General features: G+C 42.6%; 1 protein-coding gene across 5 annotated transcripts; it reads right to left on the reverse strand.

Annotated features, from left to right (window-relative positions):
* Window positions 1–60: 60 nt before the first annotated feature.
* LOC129868624 (zinc finger MYM-type protein 3-like) lies at window positions 61–17,838 on the reverse strand. 5 transcript variants are annotated; one of them, XM_055942761.1, is made up of 26 exons: window positions 17,576–17,837; window positions 17,126–17,222; window positions 16,103–16,967; window positions 15,771–15,841; window positions 15,628–15,688; window positions 15,127–15,511; window positions 14,801–14,981; window positions 13,723–13,935; window positions 13,482–13,632; window positions 13,274–13,386; window positions 12,578–12,664; window positions 12,280–12,430; window positions 11,969–12,141; window positions 11,497–11,671; window positions 11,277–11,326; window positions 10,923–11,079; window positions 10,606–10,721; window positions 9,492–9,663; window positions 9,255–9,404; window positions 9,014–9,114; window positions 7,126–7,273; window positions 6,813–6,952; window positions 6,531–6,636; window positions 6,181–6,438; window positions 4,360–4,474; window positions 61–3,141 (listed from the first exon to the last, which is right to left on the reverse strand). In XM_055942761.1, exons 3-26 carry the CDS (start codon window positions 16,956–16,958, stop codon window positions 2,955–2,957), a joined length of 4,317 nt encoding a protein of 1,438 aa, XP_055798736.1. In that variant the 5' UTR covers window positions 16,959–16,967; window positions 17,126–17,222; window positions 17,576–17,837; the 3' UTR covers window positions 61–2,954. The 5 variants fall into 5 exon arrangements, with proteins under 5 accessions (XP_055798736.1, XP_055798738.1, XP_055798739.1 ...); XM_055942763.1 differs by lacking the exon at window positions 17,126–17,222 and having other exon boundaries at window positions 9,516–9,663; window positions 17,576–17,838; XM_055942764.1 differs by lacking the exon at window positions 17,126–17,222 and having other exon boundaries at window positions 9,516–9,663; window positions 16,115–16,967.
* Between the last annotated feature and the right edge of the window lie 3,065 nt (window positions 17,839–20,903).

The raw sequence follows: 20,903 nt of genomic DNA on the forward strand, positions 1-20,903 counted from the left end.
CATTGATTTTACAACCATGAATAATGAACTGTATTTTTATGATAGAATTTGTACAAGACATTCTCAATTCTATATGCATCCTTTAATTAGAAAAAGACAGAAAATAAACATTATAGTACATATTCAACTTTTCTCAAGACATTCAGGACTGAAAATGCATTAAAACATACTATTTTGTCAATTAAAAACAATCTAAGCAGGATTAAAATAAAGTAAATAAAAAACCATTCCATCACGATGTTAAGCTTATTTTGTTTAATGAATGGTTATGATTGTTACAATAATAAATTATTAAATGAGGGGCAATATACACTACATGTCCAAAAGTATGTGCACTCTTCCGGGAAGGCTTTCCACTAGATGCTGGAACATTACTGCAGGGACTTGCTTCCATTCAGCCACAAGAGCATTAGTGAGGTCGGGCACTGACGTTGGGCGATTAGGCCTGGCTCGCAGTCGGCATCTGCCACAAAGTTGGAAGCACAGAATCGTCTAGAACGTCATTGTATGTTGTAGCATTAAGATTTCCCTTCACTGGAACTAAGGGGCCCATTCCGAACCACGAAAAACAGCCTCAGACCATTATTACTCCTCCACTAAAGTTTACAGTTAGTACTATGCATTCAGGGAGCGTTCGAGGCATCCACCAGACCCAGATTTGTCCATCAGAGAGCTTTACATCACTCCAGCCGACGCTCAGTATTGCGGATGGTGATCTTAGGCTTGTGTGCAGCTGCTTGGCCATGGAAACCCATTTCATGAAGCTACTGACAAACAGTTATTGTGCTGAAGTTGCTTCTAGAGGCAGTTAGGAACTTGGTAGGGAGTGTTGCAACAGAGGACAAACAATTTTTTTTCTCTCCCCAATTTCGTGGTATCAAATTGTTAGTAGTTACTGTCTTGTCTTATCTCTACAACTCCCGTACGGGCTCGGGAGAGACGAAGGTCGAGAGCCATGCGTCCTCCGAAACACAACCCAACCGCACTGCTTCTTAACACAGCGCGCATCCAACCCGGAAGCCAGCCGCACCAATGTGTCGGAGGAAACACTGTAACCTAGCGACCTGGTCAGCGTGCACTGTGCCCGGCCCGCCACAGGAGTCGCTAGTGCTGTGATGAGACAAGTATCCCTACCAGCCAAACCCTCCCTAACCCGGATGACGCTAGGCCAATTGTGCGTCGCCCCATGGACCTCCCGGTCGCGGCCGGCTGCAACAGAGCCTGGTCTCGAACCCAGTCTCTGTTGGCACACTTCGATGCAGTGCCTTAGACCACTGCCCACCCGGGAGGCTAGGACAGACAATTTTTTACATGCTTCAGCACTTGGTGGTCCTGTTCTGTGAGCTTGTGTGGCCTACCACTTCGCGGCTGAGTCGTTGCTGCGCCTAGATGTTTTCACTTCACAATAACAGCACTTACAGCTGACCTCTAGCAGGGCATAAATTTGACAAACTGACTTGATGGAAAGCTGGCATCCTATGACAGTGTCATGTTGAAAGTCACGGAGCTCTTCGGTAAGGCCATTCTACAGTCAAAGTTTGTCTATGGAGATTGCATGGCTGTGTGCTCAATTTTATACACCGGTCAGCAACGAGTATGGCTGAAATAGCCCAATACTCAAATTTGAAGGGGTATTCACATACTTTTGGACATGTAGTGTATACACATTAGCTATGAAGTAAAAAGTCTGCCATTACTATGAGCTTCTCGATACTGTACATGTGAACATCTGGCAGCAATAAATGGTTTTCCCCTCACTGGCCACATGGTAAACACAGATTTAAAGTGTTTAAGTTGAAAATGATTGCTTATATAGGGTCCTGTGTGGCTCAGTTGGTAGAATATGACGCTTGCAACACCAGGGTTGTGGGTTCGATTCCCACCGGGGACCAGTACAAAAAAAGTAAGACGAACGTATGCACTCACTACTGTAAAGCCACTCTAGATAAGAGCGCCTGCTAAATAACGAACACGTAAATATCATCACTATCTGAACATTAAGCTTTTGAATGAAACAAACTCCAGTGAGGCTGGCGTAGGGGGTGAAATGCAGTGTCAATTAAATGGATTTGTGAACTATGGTACTTCTATAATACAGCTGTTCTGTACACTTCATAAAAAAACAAATGTATGAGTTTCAATACGAACAACAGACATGAAGTCTCAACTAGTTGTCGTTGACAGTGCCCAATGTACTTGAGCATTCAAAATAGATTACCTGAACTGATGGTGGTATACTACAGTGCTATCAAGTTTCTGTACATACACTAATTGTACAAAACATTAGGAACACCTGTTCTTTCCATAAAATAGACTGACCAGGAGCTATGATCCCATATAGATTTCACCTGTAAAATCCACTTCAATCAGTGTAGATGAAGGGGAGGAGACAGGTTAAAGAAGGGTTTGTAAGCCTTGAGACAGTGCCATTCTGGTGGTGAATGGGCAAGACAAAAGATTGAAGTGCCTTAGAACAGGTTATGGTAGCACGTGCCAGGCCAACCGATTTGAGAGTGTCAAGAACTGCAACGCTGCTGGGTTTTTACACACTCAACAGTTTCCCGTGTGTACCAAGAATGGTTCACAAGCCAAAGACATCCAGCCAACTTGACAACTGTGGGAAGCATTGGAGTCAACATGGGCCAGCATCCCTGTGGAACGCTTTCGACACCTTGTAGTCCATGCCCAGGCAATTTGAGGCGGTTCTGGGGACGAAGGTGGGGGGAGGGGTGCAACTCAATATTAGGAAGTTGTTCCTAATGTTTTGTGCACTCAGTGTATAATGGTAATTCTATGTGGGGAAATGCTCACTGAACTATGTGTAGGGGTGATATAGGAAAAAAAACATGGAACAAAAATGCATTGTAGTTATGCTTGTCATCCCTTGTGCTAGCGGCTTCCATGTCAGCAATGTACACTATATAAACTTGTTGTGCAATCTATCAGTGCGGCTGTCAGTCCATGTCTTCCTGTGCTGGGTGCTCATCATAGACATCCTTGACAGCCAGGATCCTGTTGAGCATAATTCCCAGCCTGCCCTTGTCCATGGGGATGTCAGAGTACCAGCGAGAACTCTCGGCCATACATGTGCCCTCCGGCTGCAGGTAGAATGCACTGCAGCTGCTCCGCACACCATCAGAGCTGTAAGAACACAAAGACAGACACTATATGTGAATCTAAAAAAGAAAACTGTACTGTTTTATTTATTCATTCCAATCAATGTTACCTCTAACGTTTTGGGGCACCGAGCAAATTTTAGGTCTTGTGAGCGGAAACTTGAATGTTGTGAGAATTTTGTGCAACTTCCGGCACGTTTACAGTGAACACTGAGGCAGCAGGTAGCCTAGTGGTTAGAGCGTTGGACTAGTTACCGGAAGGTTGCAAGATCGAATCCCCGAGCTGACAAGGTAAAAATCTGTCGTTCTGCCCTTGAACACGGCACTGTTCCTAGGTCGTCATTGAAAAGAAGGTCAAATAAAAACTGAGGCTGTACCACTTACAGTAGCCAATAGGCTATTGTGGCTATTTGATCATAATGTAGGCCTACTAACAAATCCAATGGCACAGATCCCATATTTTCACATGGAAATAGCTTTTGATTTCTACAATATAGTAGCCTATATGTGATGTTCAATGCAGGCATACATTTCATGAGACAAAAGAGTATATTATGAAGGGCTTGACATTACTGATTTTTGACTTGGTCTGTAACACCATGGGCCAAATAGGTGACTAAACTGCATAGTATGATGCAAGAAACCACTTTACAAAATACAATTCATTATTACTACCATACAGAGAATTAGACAAATGGATTATTTGCATATTCAAGCCTGTCTCAAAATAAAACACTGTCACTAATTATGACAAGCTTTTTGACATGACTGGTTTTTCAAAGACAGCTTGAAGTATAGCCTAAGCCTACACGTTTTGTGCTGACCTATACTTATCTAGAACTGGGCTAATAACTCGCTAACTTGCAAATAATATCAAGAAATGCGCACATACACAGCTCTGATCTAAAAAGCGCATTCACTCCCGGGTTATTGAAAAAACACTCGTGGGCTAACCCGCAATATAATTTTACTCCTTTGCGCTCTGGCTCTGCCTACAAAGTCAGACTCAATCTTGCAAAATTAGATTTTTGGGGTTTGTTGCATATAATGTTGATTCAATCACAGTCTCATTTCTTCTGCACGGCAGTCCTGGAGGTGGTGCGCGGCCACCCGCAGCTTAGGGGGAACACTGGAGTCAATGAATCAAACAAATTCCAAATCTTTGACAGCCAGAGACAGTCCAAGGCCTTTAACTGGCATTTTAAACCCTGCTTTGCATACCTGGACAGTCCACATTGCTTACCATTTGGAGAGGTAAAACTCAAAGAATTTGACGGGGCATCTGAGAGGGTTCATCCGGTTCTCTTGTTGCTCCAGCTCAGAAGCCTCATCCCGTTTCCTCTTTCCCAAGCCGACCTCTGTGTGAACAGAACAGAGTACAGGCTCACTTCCCTGTCTGACCCCTGGGCCTCTAGTTTAACAATTGGCTTCAGTTACAGTTAGGGCTATGTTAAACTGATGAAGAGGATGGCCGGACAGTTACGGGGATCAGTGTTGAGGTTTCTGATGAAAATAACTTTGTTTTTTATAAAACCATGTCATTGTCATACTTATAAAAATTGTTAATAAAAGGAATATTATTTTGCACTGGACAAGGTCTTTCCTACAAAGACCAGGGTACTTTGATGTCATGAATTTGTCAGAAACACACATGATATATTCAACGTTGATGTATGGACTTTACTTTATTATGGACTTTATTTATTGTGCAGCTACATCTAAAACACGTTAGAGACATTCAGTCAGATTCTCTAGTATCATGTTGCACGACTGAGTTGCTCCACAGCTACTTTAAGATTCCTGGTTTTCCCTTGGCAAACAGTGTTCTAAGACACATACCACAGTGTTCTGAGATACCATCGTACACCTCCTATGCTGAGAGCAGCTCTTCAAAAGAACTCCATTCTGTGGTATAAATAGCTGTCAGACACACTGAAAATAGCAGCATGACTGAACCAACCGGGGGGGAGAGAGCAACATCCTTCTCCTACATCAACAGCTGCCTCACATATTTGTAATATTTAAGACAAGCACCCATAGAACAAACTGTCAACAGGTGACAGAATGTAACTAAAAGCTTTTTTTAATTAGTATTTTGTCCATCAGCATAAAACCGCAAAAGTAGTGCCAAACGTATCAATTTCAAACTGACCTACAAAGCCACTGAGGAATCTAGCTAGTGACACTGATATGCAGAGAATGATGGTCTGGCCGAGTTCAAAATAAACCTATGTTTCAGTCAGAACATGCCAGTAAACATAAAAACACTGAGGAGGATAGAGGTGTGGGTCTAGGCTAGCCTATATGTTTTAAATAAACAACTGGCACCAGGCCAATTTCACAGATATTGCAGTGTTATCTTCCAGGCAGTCCAACTCATTAGCAGCATGTTATTTGATTGGTGGAAACCAATGCAATACAGAGGGTTTTAACAGTTCAACTGTTTTTACTCATTTAGCTTCAGTGGAAGCTCTGTGGTCAGCAGCACCATGTTAAGGAGTGGTGGTCTCTCCCTACAGAAATTACCCATCATCTAATTGCACTTTAAAAACACACTTTAGTGATAAGGATAAGAACAACCCAGGCTCTAAGAGTTACTTTAAGACAAAATGTCATCCCATATCATTCCTCAGCAGATAAAAGCAAATGAGTCTACCACACATTGGTCAGGAATATATCCAAATTATATGTACAGTACATTGAGGATGTTTTGGAAAAAAGCCAACATTCTTACCACTCAACTGGACTTCATAACTCTAAACTATACATGTGTACTCAAAAATGACATTTGAGCTAGTTGCAGTTTGTGTAAAATACCTCCATACCCTAGCCCTGGTCAGCCCCTTGGAATTCAGCAGAAAGGTGGCACAACTCAAGATAGGTGACCTGCTTCCTCCCAGATTGGGGTCACGGTCCAAAGGAACTCGATGTCTCAACGGTTACTGGGAATGACAACTAGCCTATCTTTCAATGGGCTACGAAGCATACTGACACTTCTCATTCACTAGGCTTCTTATACCAAAACAATACACAGAAACCACACTGTAATTGTAAACTCTCTCACCTTTGCTGGTTCTCTTGTGATGTGATTTGGGGTGGTAGCAGACACTAGATGACTTGACCATGCCATGTGGTGTAGACCTCCTCTTGGCCTGGCGTGTGACTGTAGCAAAGGAGAGCTGGAGGTGCTGCTCCACGGTGGTTAGGCCAAAGGACTTGGTGTTGAAGAACATGAGGGTGTTGAGCAGGACGAAGGGTGAGTACACACCCAGCTGTTTACATTCCCACAGGTGCTCCTCCAGGACACGAGACACGAGACCACCTGCATCCCCCACACACACACAAATACATTACATACACCCCAAATACAGCACGTACATAATGTGTGAAAAATAAATGTTATTATGAACCCACCGTTAGATGGCAGCCATTTGTTGACAATCTTATTCAGCTCCTGGGCAAAGGTGACATATAACTGGTCTGTGAATATATTCACCATCCGGTTGTTTTCGAGGAGATACTGGAAAATAGGCAAGACAATTGTGAACAAATGTGTTGGTTGAACACAATGTATATCAAAATTGACATTGCTAAACAATCCCCTTTTCTAAAAAATGTAATTACTTAAGATTTGAATAAGGGTATTCTTAGACAGGTTGCATAGATTAACTACCTGACTGAAACATTGGGACTGACCTGTTGAACACCAAGACATAGGTAAAATATGCTGTCAGGCTTGTAGCACGGTCCTCTGGGATGAACAATGTCTTGGACAAACTGTGACAGGCCATGGTTCAGTTCCTCAGGACTACACAACAGAAGGTCTAATGGTTTCTCTGTATAGGAGAAACATTTAAAAAGGTGCCATTGTCAGGATTACATTGAAACGTTACTGCCCATTTTATTCATAGGAGATCAATCAAACTCATAGGAGAGCCATCAAATAGCTATCTACCAGTTAAGAGGTATCGATTAACTCAGCTTTCAGACTACAGCTGAAAAGTCTTACGTTTTCTGTCATCAGCGTCTGAGCGCTTGCTCTGGGACCATGACCTCCAGGCTTTGACCCCAAGGGAGCTGTTCAAGCCAGCACCAAGAGGCTGACTGTCCAGGGGATCATGTAAGGTCATCTCTGGCATGGCCTGACGCTTGGGACCCTGTGACATAAAGCCTATATTAGACATAACAGTGCTATGACCCGTTATGGGATAATTACTGTAGTTATTTATATTTTCTTCAGAGTGCATTATTACATACATTCAGAGTCCAGTTTATTAGGTACACTCATTTAGTATTGGGTCAGACACCGCTTTTCCTCCATAACAGTCTGAATTCTTCGGGGCGTGGAAACGTTGAACAATTGGCATCAAGAGACCTAACGTGTGCCAAGAAAACATTCCTCATACCATTACACAACCAGCCTGTACCCTTGAGTCCATGGGCTCCATCCTGCCTGGGCACATGATCACCAACACTGGACAGTTGAGTGGAAAAACATAGCCTGGTCAGACCAATCCCATTTTCTGGTGTCATACTGATGGCAGTCAGATTTGTCGTAAGCAGCATGACACCATTTACATTTAAGTCATTTAGCAGACGCTCTTATCCAGAGCGACTTACAAATTGGTGCATTCACCTTATGACATCCAGTGGAACAGCCACTTTACAATAGTGCATCTAAATCTTTTAAGGGGGGGGGTCAGAAGGATTACTTTATCCTATCCTAGGTATTCCTTAAAGAGGTGGGGTTTCAGGTGTCGGGATTGGTCTGACCAGGCTATGTTTTTCCACTCAATTGTCCAGTGTTGGTGATCATGTGCCCACTGGAGCCGCCATTTCTTGTTTTTAGCTGATAGGAGTGGAACCCTGTGTTGTCATCTGTTGCAATAGCCCATCATGACAAGGATTGACGAGTTGTGCGTTCAGAGATGCCGTTCTGCACACCACTGTTGTACTGCGCCGTTATTTGCCTGTTTGTGGCCCACCTGTTAGCTTGCACCATTCTAGCCATTCTCCTTCAACCTCTCATCAACGAGCTGTTTTCACACACAGGACCGCCACTGACTGGATGTTTTTTGTTTGGCGCGCCATTCTCGGTAAACCCTATACACTGCCGTGCGTGAAAAGCTCAGGAGGCCGGCCTTTTCTGAGACACTGGAACCTGCGCGCCTGGCTCCGATGATCATACCACGCAAAAAGCCGCTTTGGTCACTCGTTTTCAATCGAACACTAACTGAATGCCTCAATGCCTACTTAATTAAGCCACGGCCACGTGACTCACTATCTGTAGGAGCGAACCATGTGTGAACGGGGTGGTGTCCCTAATAAACTGTACTAAACAAATTCTTCAACATTTGCAAAGATCATTAAGACGTTGTCTGGCCTAAGAGACCACCAAAACTCAAGAAACAGTAAGTCAGTAAATATGTCAAATAATTTCCGAAGACACTGTCCATTGGTAAGCAGTCCATCTTGCAGGTTTGGTGACTGTTACATGAGCCGCGTGTTTGGGATCATGCCTGCCTGCCTGCCGCCAGGGATAGATTTGCTTTTCAACAACCATTTCACCTTTGGGACCCTGTTGCACCTGTCTAAGAATGTAGAACATGACCTCTGGTCTCTGGTAAGTCTGACACCAAGTCATTTGTCATGTTTATGCCAGCTATTTTCAGATTTCCAGCATACCATGTGATTCCTCTGTCTCTCTCATATAAGTCGAGAGTCAACTATTTTCTGACACTATTTAATGCAATACAAAATTACAGTCAAAGTTAGGTCTATAAAAGACTGCCAAAACTAAAGGTTTGTCAATTAGGGAGAGGATAATCAAAGTCCTGCCTACGGGGCAGTCAAAGCAAACAGAATGCACTGCTGTTTGAGGCTGTGTTTAATTATACCTTCTGAACAGCGACGTTGGAGCTCTGTTCTGGTGAAGTAGCATGTGGCGGCATCCCACAGTCAAAGAGAAAATCAACATTGGGGTTCAGGTCCAGGGAAGCTAAAGAGCACAAATTAAATGACAAAATATATATCTCAGACATCCCGTTGTTGAGAGTATGTGTGAAATTACAGTGAAAGTTTACACATCGCAGACTGCAAGGCAAATTACACCTTTCATATCATGAAGGTTGAACCTGCCTTTGGTGAGCTCATCTACTGGGTCTTGACCTGGCTCAGTCAGCACATCATCCATATTGACAGCCATGGAGAGGATGTCATCTTGGGATGAAGACTCAAATAAGCTGTAGTCCCTCAGCAACGGGCCTGCTTTCTGTTCACTGTCCAGATCTAAAGATAAACACAATCATAAAGTCACAATTGTATATAGAACAGCAATAGCGAGTTGACTAAGAAGAGTAAGTGCAGGAGCATTACCAGACAGATCAGAGGAGCCCTTGCCTTTACTCTCCTCTGCTATCATGTCTGCCATGGCCAGAATGTCAGCCTCCAGTGGATCAGACGGGATCTGGAGTTTCAGCTCTTTTATATATTCCACAAGCTTATCGATATGATCCAGTGTGACAGGTAGGAACATAGGGACTGGGAGCTAAGAGAATAAGAAGCAAAACAATAAGCAGACAAATAGGGCAGTCACTCTAGAGAACTATCCACTATTGCTGAGCTATTAACCGAAATTGCATTTATTTTTTGTTTTTTAAACAACTAATTGGCCGACTCAATTAAATTATTAGAATTCCATTTAGTTATTTTTTGTGCGTGAGCTCTGTTCACACTTCCTCTAGAGATAAATCAGATCCAAGCCCAAACTGTGCAATGCAGTAGGGAGTTGTAGTTTCCAACAGGCCAATATTCTGCATAGTTTAGCGCAGAAAATGTTGTAATTAACTACATTGACCATAATCCATTACGCGCCTACTTGGCCGGTCTGTTTCTCTTTTGTGCCTGCTACGTAAAAGAGAGAAGAATGGGCGCCCGAGAGCAGTTGCTTCATGAGGTATCTCAATGTGAACATACATTATCTAAGTGATTGATAGTTGGTATTCAGCAGTCATAAAAGTAATTTACTTTGAAGAACTACTTAAATAGTGATTGTCAGACAGCATAGGCAGCAGCTCTAGAGAGATGAGATATAAAAATAAGGTCATCAAATAAAACTAATATACACAACTGAAATATGTTATTAAAATAATGTGAATAAATTGTTAATTGGTGATACTCAGTAATGGGCAGTCACTACCATCATGGGACTTAATTGTTTTATTTATTGTGTTATAGCACTCAACAAAAACAATGCATAGTGCATTTAATGTATTTAAAATTATAATAATTGAAACCCGTGATTATGTTAATAATCAAACAGAAACTGAACCGACCTCAAAAATCACTCAGCACTAGTGTGCAGGCATCCATATAGAACAAATCTGGGTGGATACTAAGAGTTACTCTTGTCTAGACTCTAAATGAATGACGATAACCCTAGAGTCAATTTTGCACAATACTCAACAGGACCTAGACAAAACCAACTCACCGGCAGAGGCAGGGCCATTGTTATGGGAGTGTATTGACAGTACATATTCAAAGGCACAGGAACAAACACAGGCACAGGGACTGGCAACATCGCAGGTGGAGACTGCAAGAAATCATCTGAAACAGACAAACAATTTATGAAAACCATGAAGTTATGTTTTTGCCATTGCTAATTATAATTGTTGTAGGCCTGATTTAACAAAAAATGCTCTTAATACATGAATAGGGATATATTGTATAAATAGTATAATACTATACAGTATAAGATTAAATCAGTGAGTCCCATAGAGAGAGACATGGGTTTACATTAACCATTACCTGTCTGGGAACTCTGGGACTTCATCTCAGGTTTACATGTGACACCGGTAGTAGTCATCATGGGTTTACACATGGAGGATTTGTTCCTTTGGGAGATAGGTGGAGTGACGGGAGGAGCAGGCTTGGCTACAGTCCTTGTCAGTACTCTTTCTGTGGCCTAAAATAACAGAAACATAAAAAAATATATATCAGAATTGGAATGGTCGCTCAGATTTGACTGAAATTAAGCAATGTTTTTTCCCCCAAGCACAATAAAATGTGTGGTGGTGAAAGCCATGATTAAATGCATTTAGTCATCTTTCGGTGGTACCCCCCCCCCCCCCTTCGGAGCATCGAGTCAAAAAGCACACTTACTTCACTTGTCTTTGTAGCAGCAGGGGGAGGCGTAGAATCTGAGGAATTACCTGTAAGCCCAGTAAACATATAGAATTTTAATAGCCAATTACTGAGACGAACACATGTTTACAATTTCACAAAGGCATTCACTGTAACACCAAACAATTACAAAGTGTACTTATAAAAATCATTCCCATGTATGGATTGAGTTTATGAAAAATAGTGTGCGCATGTGTACATGTAGCACTGTTGAGCAGGCTCTCAGGGCCCTGCTTGGTGTCTAGGTTGGGCTGGTTCTGTTGGCTGTAGAAGAGCAGGAGGCACGGCTCGTCACAATAGTGTTTGATCTCTCCCCTCCAGTGGATGGTCTCCAGGAGCTGCCCCTGACGCTTGCAGGCATGGCACTTTGCTTCCTAGAGGAACAGACACGGCTCAGAACACCCATACATACAGCACGTAGCATGTTAAAAGAGGACACCGCTCACACAATTTGATCGCATATCATGCATATTCTTCTGATTCATTTTTCCCCATGCATGAATATATTCTGCCAGTTTGCATTCCGAAGCTACCATTCCTATATCAAGTCTAGAATATCACATACAAATGTACTATGTACAGTGAGAGTGAACTGAATGCAGCCCGTGTACAAGCAGGTATCTAAAACTTATCAGGGCCGGTTATATAGCATTGTGATTGATTAGACATACTTTCAGGGACCACAGGAAGTATTTGCTTTTACAATCTTCGCTGCAGAAGTCCCACGTGTTGCCATCCTGTTCCTCTGTGACCGCCCGTGAGCAGGTCTGAGAACAGTATGTACAAGTTATACAGCACAGGCCCAGTTGTTTAGCAAAGTCTTGCTTGTATAGTAGTATGCAACCTTGGTTAAAAAAAAGATACAAAAAAAGAGACAAAACACTTATAAGTCTCTGCCTAGACACATAGGAAAGTGTTTCCATGTAAACCAACAATCCATTAAATCTGAAAATGCACACAGAAACGCATGCATTATCCTAACCGTCACTGCAGAACGCCTTCTCCACCCCAGAGAACTTCATCTTCTCATGCAGAGGTTTCTCTTGCTTGCAGTGCTCACACACAGAAACCACACCATTCAGGCGCTTGTAGTCCTCACAGCACTCCTTACAGCAAAACTGATATATTGAGTCCTGAAAGCAAATGAAATAGAATGGTGCATGTACTTTTTATTTGAGTAGTCTTGATAAAATAAGTGTTCACTAAACCAGCTGTAAGACACATTTTTGCCACAATGTTGAGACTAGTAAATTAATAAACACGTATGTACAAGGAATTACCTGCCAATCTAAGATTACTGGTTTCCCATTGAACATGTTATGACAGGAGACACAGTTGAAGTAGAGATCTCCATTGGGACTGTTGCGCTGTGAAGAAGCAGTGAGCATATTTGTTAAATTGGGGATTAAACAAGAAAATGAGCAGCAAAGCATTTTAGCCAAGGCAAACAAAACAACATCACAGGACTAGTATCAAAGACAGACTCAAGAATCGCTCAGAGGTTTCGCAAGAACAAAACAAACCCTAATTCATAGGTTTTTAGGTAGAATAAAGGTGAAAGCTTTCAAAAGGTGACCTTCTCCACATGAAAGCGCTTTAAGATGAGCTTTTATTTTAATGGGCTCCAGAAGTGAGGCGGAGCGCCCCACTGCAGCCGCTTGGTATGCATTTTAACTAGCATTTTTCTGTTTACAGGCACCTACGGCCAAGCCTGTACATCACTGTAAATATTAGCTGTTCCTTTTTTAATCACTTTCAGAATCCTTCACCAAAAATCTCCTTTGAATGATTTTTTTATTGAACAACTGAGGCATAAAAAATGTACGTTTAAAACAAATCCACATAAAATAACAAAATGTTGTATAAGCATCTGGCAGACATGTTTTAATGCAAAAAACATACTTAGAGTAGACATGACTAAACACTGGATGATGCATATGTAGATTGTTATTTTGTCTCAACTCTATTCAGGGTACCTGAAATGTGCTCCAACAGCTAGGGCTACAGAAGACGTAAATGGTCTCATTTGCTTTACAGTAGTACGGTTCAGAGGGGCTTCTTTTGCAGAAACTGCAAGAGTCACTGGGAACTGGAAAAGAAGCAGATTAGTAATAATGAAGACTAATTCAGGCAGACATCACACCATTCTGATTGTGTAAACAAGCCAAGGAGAGTAGAATGTACCTGTGTCCCCAGAAGTTTTCACTTTATGTGACGCAATACAGCACAAAGAACAGAAGTGTTTGGTGTTCCCATACTGATCCACTTTAGACAGCATGTCAAAGATCTTACACAGAGTCCTACACCACTGGCACGAGAGCACCTTAGTGTTTTTCTGAAATCAAAAGACAACACAGCAGCCATTGCGATCAACACCATATCATTTTCAGGTAGAAATATGCCTAAAGTACATTCCTCCACCCACCATCTTATAGAGTCTGAGACAGGAGGAGTTACAGAACCTCCTCTGTTGGCCCTCATGCAGTAGATACTCAGGCCGGGAGGTGAAGGTGTTGATGTAGGTGCCACAGGCGTCACAGCAGCTGGTCTTCAGGCCCTTGGTGGCCCGGAAACGGTTGAAACAGGCATCACTGCACATGAGGTGAATCACATTGCCCATGGTTACCTCATGGTTGATCTGAGGCAGGAGAGGAAAGAAATGTAGGACAGGCTCAGAGATCATTTCAATCAAATCTAACTTAAAATATCACTTCCCTTGGTCTTTACATCAGTACCCCAAAATCTTGTAGCTGGCTATGATTTATTCTGGTGCATGCTCATAGCATACAAAGACCCACAGCAGCACAAATGACAGAATTCCCTCCTCCCCTATAATCACAGCATGCAGTACATCTAGTTAGAAACATACAAGTCGGTATTCAATTGTGAAATTATCAACACGAGGACAGTGAAATGTGTTTAGGCATTCTTTATTGTCACTTCTGGGAAAAGCCCATGGTTTGACAAATACTTCACATCAACACAGGTGGTTGGTGGCCCGCCCTAGATAGACTGAGCTCGGATTGAAGCGTGCAGATCAGATCTCTAACCAGTATTTCTAACACAAAAGGCAACTTTAAAGAATGTATACCATAATCACATCATTGTGTGGTTTTGCAGCGCTTGGCATTAAAAAGTGCTTACTTATTTTGAATACATTTTATTGTACTAATTTACAAATGACTAACAGATGGTGGGGGGAAACAAACCAGAATAGGTAAGGCTGGTGCCAGCTTTTCAATAAATTGTTGCAAGAGTAGAAGCTGCAGTCTTTAAAATAGCTTCAATATAAAGTATGGTTCAATATAATGTACACACAAAAAAAGCCTACTGCATTTTCAAATCAAAGGCATTGTGGAAGTGTAGTCATCCTGTGTTAAATCATCATTCTACTGTCTACTGGAGCTCCCTCTTACTGAGACTCCCTGCCACTAATGTGTTCAACATGAAGCCAATCGGCTGGGAGCAGATCATTCAAAATGTTATGGTCAAAGCTTTGGTACCTCACGCATGTGGTTGCACACACTGCATCTTTGGCCAGGGGTACTTGGTTTGGGGGGCTGTTTCGGACCCTTCTCCAGCCGGGCCTCATACATGGAAAGACAAGTGTTGTTGCAGAATTCTTGGAAGGATTGTGACTGGCCAACCTGTGCAAGCATGGTGTCTTTACTATTCCCCATGTCCCTAAAAGAGACATTTTGTTGAGATCAAAACAATGTACAAGGTTTACACTTTACAGTGAAACATGAGAAATTGGTTATGGATCCACTGTACTTACTGGAAAGAGAAGCTAAAAATACATTCATTGAATATCTATTGAGAAGCTTACCTTTTACAGAAAGCACAGGGCTTTTTCTTGGGGGCTTTCTTGCCAAAGGAGTTAAGGCAGGTGGAGCTGCAGAAGAGCTGAGGCTGACCCCTGCGCTGGTAGGCTGTCTGTCCGCTCTGCAGCATTCCACTGCAGTTGGCACAGAGGACTCTGGTAGGCTGGCGAGGGGGTGGCAGCCGGGGTGGAGGGGGTCCTCCAGACCTCTGGGTGTACCCAGGGGTAGAGGCAGGGCAAGACGGCTTGGGAGCAATGAGCCGGGGGGACAGGGTGTTTTGGCTCCTTTGGGAGGACCTGGGGGAGCGTCGGAGGCCTGACCGTGCAGGGTCAAAGTCTGTGTCCCTCGGATCGTCAGCTGTATCGTCAGAGTCGCTGTCTGTTAGCTGGTCTGCAGCAGGATACAATGCATTTAGGGCAGTATGATAATCATAAATAGACAAATAGTCATACATAATGAGTTATTGAGACTAAACATAAGCAGCTTGTGAAGTAGTGATGTTTAACCTCCACCAGACGTAATGTTTTTCCTCACTTCTCCACGACGAGGACGGCCTCTCTTTCTCCCCTACAATAAATCAGAGTAAATAAGGTTAATTCACTTACTTTTAAAGAAAATGTCTGCAATGAATGGGAAGTCGTTTTTGTACCGTAGTATTTTGACCACTTTGAGAAACTTTTGGATCCTCAATTGCGACCTCAGTTTCAGGTTGTTCCTCAGCTGAAACAAACACAATCAACAGTAACTAAAGGCTGTTCATGACATAGATATGCAAGCTGTATGTGAACTGTGATGGCTATTTGAAGTAGTGATTTCAAATTATTTCTAAAAAACATGTAACGTAACCTAAATTAAGTTTTACATTTCACTTTATAATTCTCCAACTATTTCTGTGGCACTGAGACTTCTGTGTGTGACATTGAGACAAGAGTTAATAAAGTACTAGGAAGGAGAAAGATCCTACAAACAAAAGTTACTTACTAGTACACATACCTTCACCTGGTGTCAATGGCTGGGCCCAGGATGATAGTGGGGACATACCGCCCCTCACTGGTTGTTCTCTCTCATTCTTTTTCTCTGCTGTGCCTGTGTCTTCTACCTTTGGCACCAATCCAAAGAATGATAAGGCTTCCTCTTTGCCTGGACCATCCTCAGAGTGTGAACCCTCTACGCTGACTATAGAAGGCATATTTGGATCAACGTCATCTTGAGAAGTTGCAGAGGGATCTTCTAGTACTATGTCCATTCGCTCCTCTCCAGTCTCCGGCATCGGTGTACCAGTTACAGTCTGAGTTCCCTCTGTGACCTCCAGCCTGTCTGTCCCTGGCTCAGCGCCCATTTCTGGCAAGGCTTCTGTGTGGCCCTGCCCGCTCCGCTCATCCTGACTGAGGCCTGTAGATGGGCCTGAATGTTCGGGAAGGTCTGAGGGCCCGGGAAGGACTGAGGGCCCGGGAAGGACTGTGCGGCTGTAAAACTCCTCCACCTGGGCTTTGGACAGTTCCAATGAGTCTGGGTCCCCCAGGATGCTCAGGCTGTCCTGAGTTTTCTGCCTTTCTCTTTCAGATTGGGTGAGAATGGTTGTCAGCTCATCAAGGTTCTGCTGCTGCCCACTTTGTCCCTCTGTTCCCTGTGAGCAGGTCACCTCCATATCAGTCTGTAGGTCCATATCACTCTGTGGAGACAGTAGGTCTACATCAGTCTGAGCAGGCAGCAGGCCCATATCGGCATGCCCAGAAAACAGGTCCATGTCAGTCTGTGTTGATAGAAGGTCTAGGTGCACATTCTCATTGGCCATCCGAAAAGAGCCAGAGGTTTCTGGATGCTCTGAGGGTTCCATACTCTGCACCTACATACAGAAAACAAAAACACAATAGTTTGAGTTCAGTCTCAGATGTCATGTCAATCAAATGTGGTGGTCGCTGGATAAAATTACAGCCATAAGTAGTTTATTGTGGCTCCTCTATTCTAGACAATGAGGTCCCACCAGTGAATGCATCTACTTACCTAAGTACATTTGCTAACTAAAGTTCGCTACTAGCTAGTTCCACCCATATCAATGTTGCTGCCTTTTGGCGCGCCTCACCTGGCGGCGTCTCCATTTCTGTAATTTAGAATGCTAGTTAGCAAGCTGGCTATCTGGAAATCTATCTAGCTACATGTTAGCCCATTATTTGCTACACATAATGCATCTCAATACTAGCAATACAGTAGACATAGCTTGCTACTCGCAAGGGAGGCGTGTGTTTATGACTCTGCAAAGAGACCGGTACTGGCTAAAGTTAGCTAGCTTAAAATAGGCTATCTGCTAACGTTACGAACCTAACGTTTCCTTACGCAATCTAGCCGTCAAACTAATTCACTAGCTGTCTAATTACAATATCGTAACTTTATTACAAGATACTAATAATAATGAAACAAATAATTATAGACTTCAACAATATATGGTGAATTTACCTGAAAATATTAAATGTTACTGTAGCTAAAATGTTGCATGCAAGCGCAACCAAACTGCGGTCTAGCGTGCGTGCCTTATTGGTTAGTTTCACGCTACAACTTCTTCTACTATTGCAGCCTGAAAACAAACGTTATAGGTGCATGCCGCCACCTACTGTACTGGAGTGTGTGGTCAATCACAGGTTACAGCCTTTAGAAAAAAGAAAACATACATTAAAATGAAATAATACCCAATCCTGTACTATTAAGAAAATAATAAAGAGCCCTACTAACTTCTAACAAACCCTCCCCCATCACCCAAATCCCTTCCTACCCCCCCTGTCCAACCTCAATGACCCTTATCAATCTTTGTCTTTCTTCCACGTACAATACAACAGCACGTGCTTCACCATTTCATTAACCATGCACTCCAGACACAAACCATTTACATGCTTGCCAACCAGATCACAGGAGGTTGGTGGCACCTTAATTGGGGAGAACGAGCTTGTGGTAATGGCTGGAGCAGAGTAAGTGGAATGGTATCAAATACATCAAACACATTGTTTCCATGTGTTTGATGCCATTCCATTAGCTCCGTTCCAGACATTATTATGAACCATCCTCCCCTCAGCAGCCTCCACTGGACCACAAGTTCAATGTACACTAAACAAAAATATAAACTCAACATGTTTATAAACTCTCATGTTTCATGAGCTGGAGTAAAAGATCCCAGAAATTTCCAAACGCACAAAAAGCGTGTTTCTCTGAAATATTTTGCACAAATTTGTTTACATCCCTGTTAGTAAGCATTTCTCCTTTGCCGAAATTATCCATCCACCTGGCAGGTGTGGCATATCAAGAAGGGGATTAAACAGCATGATCATCACAATATGATAATTGACAATCAAAGGACACTCTAAAATGTGCAGTTTTGTCACACAACACAATGCCACAGATGTCTCAAGTTGAGGGAGCGTGCAATTGGCATGCTGACTGCAGGAATGTCCACCAGAGCTGTTGCCAGAGAATTTTATGTTTGTTTCTTTACAATAAGCCCTCTCCAATGTTGTTTTTGAAAATTTGGCAGTACGTACAACCGGCCTCACAACCGCAGACCACGCCAACCAAGGACCTCCACATCCGGCTTCTTCACCTGGGGGATCGTCTGAGACCAGCCACCAGGACAGCTGATGAAACTGAGGAGTATTTCTGTCAGTAATAAAGCCCTTGTGTGGGGGAAAACTCACTCTGATTGGCTGGGCCTGGCCCCCCAGTGACGTGGGCCTATGCCCTCCCAGGCCCACCCATGGCTGCGCCCCTGACCAGTCATGTAAAACCCATAAATTACAGCCTAATGAATTTCTCTCAATTGACCGATTTCCTTATTTGAACGGTAAGTCATTAAAAACATTGAAATTGTTGCATGTTGCGTTTATATTTTTGTTCAGTATACAATGGGCCAGTTCGTTTTGTGCCCCGGGTTGGTGGAGATTTCACTTAAGGACCAATGGAATGGTTTAAAATGTGCAAACTCCGCCTAACCGGGGCACCGGCCCACTGTCCCAGGCGCAACTTCTTAGTGATCCCTTCACGCCCAATCCCGTTAACGGGATTGATTTGACAACACCCAGTGAAATAGCAATGCGCCAAATTCAAAAACAGAAATACTCATAATAATAATTAATAAATCATACAAGTGTTATACACTGGTTTAAAGATAAACTTCTTGCTAATCCAGCCACAGTGTCAGATTTCAAAAAGGCTTTACGGCAAAAGCAAACCATGCTATTATCTGAGGACAGCACCCCATCAAACATACACATGAAAATCAAAATTCAACCCGCCAGGCACAACACAAAAGTCAGAAATAACATATAATTCATGCCTTACCTTTGAAGATCTTCTTCTGTTGGCACTCCAATATGTCCATTAAACATCACAAATTGTCTTTTTGTTCAATTAATTCTGTCGTTATATCCCCAAAATGTCCATTTACTTGGCGTGTTTGATTCTGAAAATACACCGGTTCCAACTCGCGCAACATGACTACAAAGTATCGAATAAATGACCTGTAAACTTGATCCAGACATTTCCAACAACTTTCCTAATCCAACTTGAGGTATTTTTAAACGTAAATAATCAATCCAATTTAAGATGGAATAAACTGTGTTCAATAGTGCATAAAAACAAAGGGGAGCGAGCATTCAGGTCGCACGCCACAACCAGAACAGTACACTTCACTCTACCCTCATTCTGAACTGCCCTACTTCTTCATTTCTCAAAGGAAAAACAACAACCAATTTCTAAAGACTGTTGACATCCAGTGGAAGCGATAGGAACTGCAAGCAAGTGCCTTCGAAATCGATTTTTTTCCAATTTTTTTCACTAATTGGTCTTTTGACCGATCTGATTAGCTCTGATAAAGATCTGACGTGATCAGTCAAAAGACAAATTAGTGGGAAAAAAATCTGAATTGGGCTGCCTGTGTAGATGCAGGCTACCCAATGAAGCAAAACATATAAATTAGATCTATACCTCGTTTAAAGGCCCAGTGCAGTCAAAATGTTGTTTTTCTTGTTCATTTTGTATCATATTGTACAACAGCTGATGAAACGAACGCTGTAAAAGTGTGAAAACATTTGATCTGTGTTATTTCCTGATTGAAAATACAATCTACACTTCACATGGGTGGAGTTTCAGCTTGCTTGGTGACATCACCAGGAGGTAAATAAGTTAATATACCAATAACAAAGAAAGTTCCAAACCTCTCTGCCAATTTAAGCTAGTTTCCCTACTCAGACCACTCCCAGACAGTCCTAGCAAAATTCTTGCTTTTGTTTCTTTTAGACCATTTTAATGGAAAACTATTACAGTAAGGTACTTCATTGTTACTCAGAAATGACTTGATATTGCTATAAAACAGCTGCATTGGGCCTTTAAAGACATTTTGGCTACTTGGTCTACAATTTAATTCCCTCCCACACTTGAATGGGCTGGAATCCAACAGCGATGGAAAGAGGTCTCATCTTTGTATCCATGCAATAATGGAATCTGCGATAGCATGGGCAGGACCATTGATGATATCTTCATAGTAGTCCTTTCTTTGTTTGTGTTTGAAAAGGGTAAGGCTTATATAGAGTACCACAGTATGAGTCTGTCACGTTCCTGACCGGTTTTCTGTTATTTTGTATGTGTTTGACGGTCAGGGCGTGAGTTTGGGTGGGTAGTCAATGTTATGTGTTTCTATGTTGGTTTAAGGGTGACCTGATATGGCTCTCAATTAGAGGCAGGTGGTTTTCATTTCCTCTGATTGGTAGGTGTTTTCACTCTGTTTGTGGTGGGTGGTTGT

The sequence above is a fragment of the Salvelinus fontinalis genome, chromosome 13, assembly GCF_029448725.1.
Source record: "Salvelinus fontinalis isolate EN_2023a chromosome 13, ASM2944872v1, whole genome shotgun sequence".
NCBI lineage: Eukaryota > Metazoa > Chordata > Actinopteri > Salmoniformes > Salmonidae > Salvelinus > Salvelinus fontinalis.

Coding starts and splice junctions, on each gene's coding strand:
- LOC129868624 (XM_055942761.1), bottom strand. CDS start 16,958: ATGGAACCCTCAGAGCATCCAGAAACCTCTGGCTCTTTTCGGATGGCC. Junction 15,512..15,627: donor AAACATTACGTCTGGTGGAG/GTTAAACATCAC, acceptor ATCCTGCTGCAG/ACCAGCTAACAGACAGCGAC. Junction 13,387..13,481: donor GAAAACTTCTGGGGACACAG/GTACATTCTACT, acceptor CTTCTTTTCCAG/TTCCCAGTGACTCTTGCAGT.